The following is a 4,771-nucleotide window of genomic DNA, read 5'->3' as shown; positions in this document are numbered from 1 at the left end:
TAATTGACTTTACTGATCTTTTTGGAAGTGTCGCATTAATTTTCAGATATTTAATTATGATTATTCTCTGAAGTGTTAATTCTACGTGATAAACAGCAAGACATTTGTTAGTAACCCAAGTGCTTGTTACGAAACAAGACATGGTTTAAAATAAACAAACGTCAAAATGCCCCCGAACTTATCTGATGTCCACAGGTTTCGGTTTATTTCGAAATAGCAACTTGCTCACTGAACAGCTCATAAACATGTTGCGGATAGTTATATTGACGCTTATATGTATATTCATTTGCTGTGCCTTTGCTGGAGACAGTTACCAGGAATCTAAACCTGGTAATGACAAACAGAAAAGCAAGGTAAGCGGTAGTTGTGTTTATTTTTACTTATCCCAGCCAGAAAGAGTGTCAACATTCGGATTACGGTAAGCACGTGGCTAGGTATTCCATTTAACAAGTATTTGGAGACTGACGGGACCATAGTAATACACAAAAAAGTGCTATTGTTATAACGGGAATAGTGTTCCAGAGCCTCTAGATTTTCTGCCCCCAGACTCTCTACTCGGGCTATCGTTCGCCCTCGGCGATCGCAGATCTTTACTATGTCACCTCAGTACTAAGCTTTGAAGACGCACCTAGCTTAGTAGGATGCTTAAATATAAATTGCACATGTAGTTGGCGTCTCATGTAAACAAGTTACTTCTAAAAACTAAAAAAAAAAAACGCCAGTGTAAATTTGGAAAGAAAAAATCCCTCCTTTATTCAGTTTTCAAAAGAGTTGACGAATATCATATTTTTCGTTTGTTATCAGCCTCAACGAAAAAATGTCCCAATAGACGATGACGTATACGATGCTTTGCTGTCGGTCTTAAGTGGAGCTAGAAGGTTCCAGGATTGGCCTAAAACTGATGATCCAAGTTTGAGACAACGGGTTTACAGAAAATGGAAAAGTGGTTTTTACGAAATTAGAGACGTACATGATCCCATGGCAGGGAAAATTTGCCAACGAATTGTAGACAAGGCCTCAAATTGTATTGTGGTAAAAAAATCGGAGGTGTCAAAAATCGTAGATTGTGCTTATCAAGAAACGAAAGGTGATGGTGCTGTAAAGCTTAAGATCCATACATCTTACCAATATACCGGAATATCTCGACGAATAATTCAAGCAAACCTGAATTCCATGAAACAGAATCAGAAGGTCCGCCCTCTTTTCCAGAATAAAGCTCCTCTGAGACCAATTAAGGCCTTCAAAGTGCAGGAGAGGCATCAAGTAGATCTAGTGAGCATGGCCAGCATGCCAGTAACGATAGATGGTGAAACATTCAAGTACATTATGTCAGTGATAGACATTTTTAGTCGGTTTGTGTTTTTACGTCCTCTTCAAACTAAGGAGTCCGCTGAAGTGGCTGAACATCTTTTAGAAATTTACAATGAGCACGGTCCCCCTGAAATTCTCCAGAGTGACCAAGGAACAGAGTTCAAGGGTGTAGTTAAGTTGGTTTGTGAATCTCTCAACGTTCGTATTATCAAAAGCTCAGCTTACAGTCCGCAAACCCAAGGAAAAGATGAACGTTCCCATAGAACGTGGAAAGAGAAAGTTAAGTTTGACATAGTAAGTGGCGATGACTTAAACTGGGTAGAATATCTATCTGAATATCAGAAGTTGTATAATGAATCTCCACACAGCTCACTGGGATTTCTTACACCATTTGAAGTGTACTTTGGCCGGCCCCCAAACAGACTTAAAAACAAACTGTTTCTTGATGAAGGAATGGATTTTGAAGTTCAAGACGAAAATGAGGAAGCATTTCCACGGGTAGACGAAATTCTCAGAGAGGAAGACCTGTGTGAATTAGAAAACAATAGATTTTTGTTGAGACAGAAGGCTTTAAACGCTTCTAACAATGCTGCGCAAAAAATGGTCAAGAGGGAGTTAAGGCGACATCCTCCTTCACTGTATGTCATAGGAGAGACTGTTTTAGTTAGAATTCCCACTTCCAAAAAAACCGTCAAAGGGAAAAAGAAATCTTTGAAGTCTACCTGCGAGGGGCGTGTCGTGGACATGGACCATGCACTGCACAGGTACAAAATTCAGTACACAGATCCAGTCACCTTAAAAGGAAAAAAAAATTGGTTCAAAGTTAACGACATTACGTCCCTTACAAAGGAGGAAGAAAATAAGAGACAAGAAAAAGCTAGAGAAAAGAGCTTTGGCAAAAAGCGAAAATGCCCTGTCGGAGGGTCTGATAAAGAAAGAAAATCTTCCAAAGCGACGAAGTGTAATGGTTCTAATGTAACCTGTCCAAGTCTGTTGGATGCTAGTATAGATCAAATAATTTCCTCCGAAAAATTGAATGGGGATACGGTAAACTTATACTTTGACTTCTTAGGAGAGAAGCTGTTCTGCGAGAACGAAAATATTTGCCTGGGAAGCTCCTATTTTTATCCTTCTTTGCGGCGACAAGATAACAGAGGAACGTATAGCAAATATATCGGAAAAAAGTCACTTTGGGAGTACGAAAACTTGATATTACCAGTTCATTTAGCCGATGAAATGCACTGGATTCTTGTTTTAATCAGTGTCGTTGATTTGTGCATTTACATATACGACTCCGCTTACTGTTCTCAAGACACCTACAAAACTGTTTTCGGGACCATAAAAACTAAGTTTATCAGGCAGGAGCTTCAACACTTAAAGTCAGAAGATAGGGCACTCTTCCAGGAAGAAACTGGGATGAAGAAATACCTAATTGTCCAAAACAAAAAAACCAAGAGGACTGTGGTGTGTTTACTTGCCTTTTCGCTAAACATCTGATTCTTTCAAACAACTTGGATGAAATAGAGCTTGACGATACGGATCCGCGAGGCGAAATGACTAATGATTTGCTGGCCTTCGCAACACCTGGAAACAAAGTTGCTTATCTCCCTCTCCCTAAAAATCTGCAATCATTCATCAGCAATGATCTCCATACCTCAATCCCCGCCGAGGATCAGAAGGTTGCACTAGATCAAGAAGTTGCTATTGCCGGATTAACTTATCGCCAGCCTCCCACACCTAAGGACGGCAACTGCTTGTTTCACGCAATGAGTGACCAGCTTACTAGCGTGGGAAGGCTCCCTCGAACACCATCAAAGCTTCGCTCAGATCTAGTGCGCTATCTTGAAAGTAATTCTACAACCCCGGATGGTGTTCACTTTCGGGAATTCATCAACCATGGTGGTTGGGACACCTATCTGCGAAGGATGTCAAGGGATGGCGAGTGGGGCGATTGGATTGCTTTGTGGGGGCTGGTGAACATGCTTAACCTTCCTGTAGCTTTGGTTTCCAGCTTAGGGGAGGGAGGATTACAAATTATCAATCCAGTCACAAATGGAGATGAAGGAGGGGACATTACAGTTATGGCCTTGCTTGGACATGAAGCAGAAGTTCATTACCATAGCCTGGAAGCCCTTCAGGACCCTGTTACGGAGATGAAAGTTAAATACGGAGAGGGAAAAGTCACCGAGGAGATCTGCCCAAAGTGTGGGAAAAAGTTTGCGTGCTACTCCCAAGGAGTATTTGAAGGGTTAAATGGCATGTTGCAAGTATACTCCGACGACAGCTTCTTTTGCGATAATTGCCAGATGTTAGAGGACTTTGATTATATGCAATGAAGAAGGACACGCTAATTCATAACTGCAGTCCATAACAAACATTGTATTACCTCAACGAACCTTTTGATATATAATTTCGTTTTGTTAGTGTTTAAAGCCCGAAGGAGTTTTTTCTAATAATATACAGACGGTTCGCAGTTCGAAACTATGACAAGGAATGCCAAGAAATGAACGATCACATTCACTGTGACAAAAATTATCATTTTTAAAAGTTGATAGTAAGTTTAGCCGATTAACTGATTATGAGAAAGTTCTTATCCATTTGGAAGTTAACTACAGTACGTTAAAGTCTACTGTTTTAAGCTTAATTTTGAAATAGTTACTAAACAAGACTCTGCGATGCGTTTCAGCTGTGTTTCTTTGATTTAATGAACTTTTAATAACGGTATGTTGAAAGTTTATTTTTTGTTTGCTTTTATTTGAAAGAAATATTTTCATTTAGTTTTTATCTATGTAATTATTTGGGAAGCAAAATTTCGCTTTTAATGTTACTTTTTGTAATAATAATAATAAAATTTACACAATGATCCGCAAACTTGAGTCCAAGCCATTCCTATTTTTCTTTCGGGATCATTTGCGGTCGACTTTGGGGATCACTGTCTTTTAAAATGGCTTATCCGCTTGATTACAGTTTGAATTGGACTTTTTGTCATAATGGTAGTTGATACCCTCCATTCATCAAAATCATTATCATCATCACCAACAACATCATCACTTTCGTCGTCCTTACCGTCGATCATCATCATTAACGTTATCATAATCATCTTCCTTTCTTTCATTTTTAATTTATTTAAACCGAAATAGGAAAAAAAAAACAGCATTAAGTAGACATTATTATGGGATTTTATGACAAGGCATTATTTTCAGCATATGCTCAGGGTAGCAGGTAAAAAGCGTAGCTGGTTTATAACCCGAATCAGAAACTTGTTCCATTCCAGTGCCCACCCCTTTTGATTTTTTCACCGACACAGCGTGTATAATCGTTTGTATTTCACTGACGTTTAGCTGACTTTTAGGCTTCGCAACTTGTTTGAAGTCTCGGGGATTCTTTTTTTCGTCGTGTGCGCCAATTTCTCAACCCTGATTTTCACTCTTTGAGGGAGGATTTCGCATCCGAACATTGC

The 4,771-nt window shown here is 39.3% G+C and overlaps 1 protein-coding gene across 1 annotated transcript; it reads left to right on the top strand.

The window, feature by feature from the left end:
* The first annotated feature begins 245 nt into the window (after positions 1-245).
* On the top strand, positions 246-4,209 carry LOC140949645 (uncharacterized). The gene is made up of 2 exons (XM_073398798.1): positions 246-353; positions 805-4,209. Exons 1-2 carry the CDS (start codon positions 246-248, stop codon positions 2,806-2,808), a joined length of 2,112 nt encoding a protein of 703 aa, XP_073254899.1. The 3' UTR covers positions 2,809-4,209.
* The last annotated feature ends 562 nt before the right edge of the window (positions 4,210-4,771 follow it).

Source organism: Porites lutea, chromosome 10, assembly GCF_958299795.1.
Source record: "Porites lutea chromosome 10, jaPorLute2.1, whole genome shotgun sequence".
NCBI classification, from domain to species: Eukaryota; Metazoa; Cnidaria; class Anthozoa; order Scleractinia; family Poritidae; genus Porites; species Porites lutea.
Note: the sequence above shows the minus strand (reverse complement) of the source record. Positions and strands in the feature narration are given on the sequence as shown.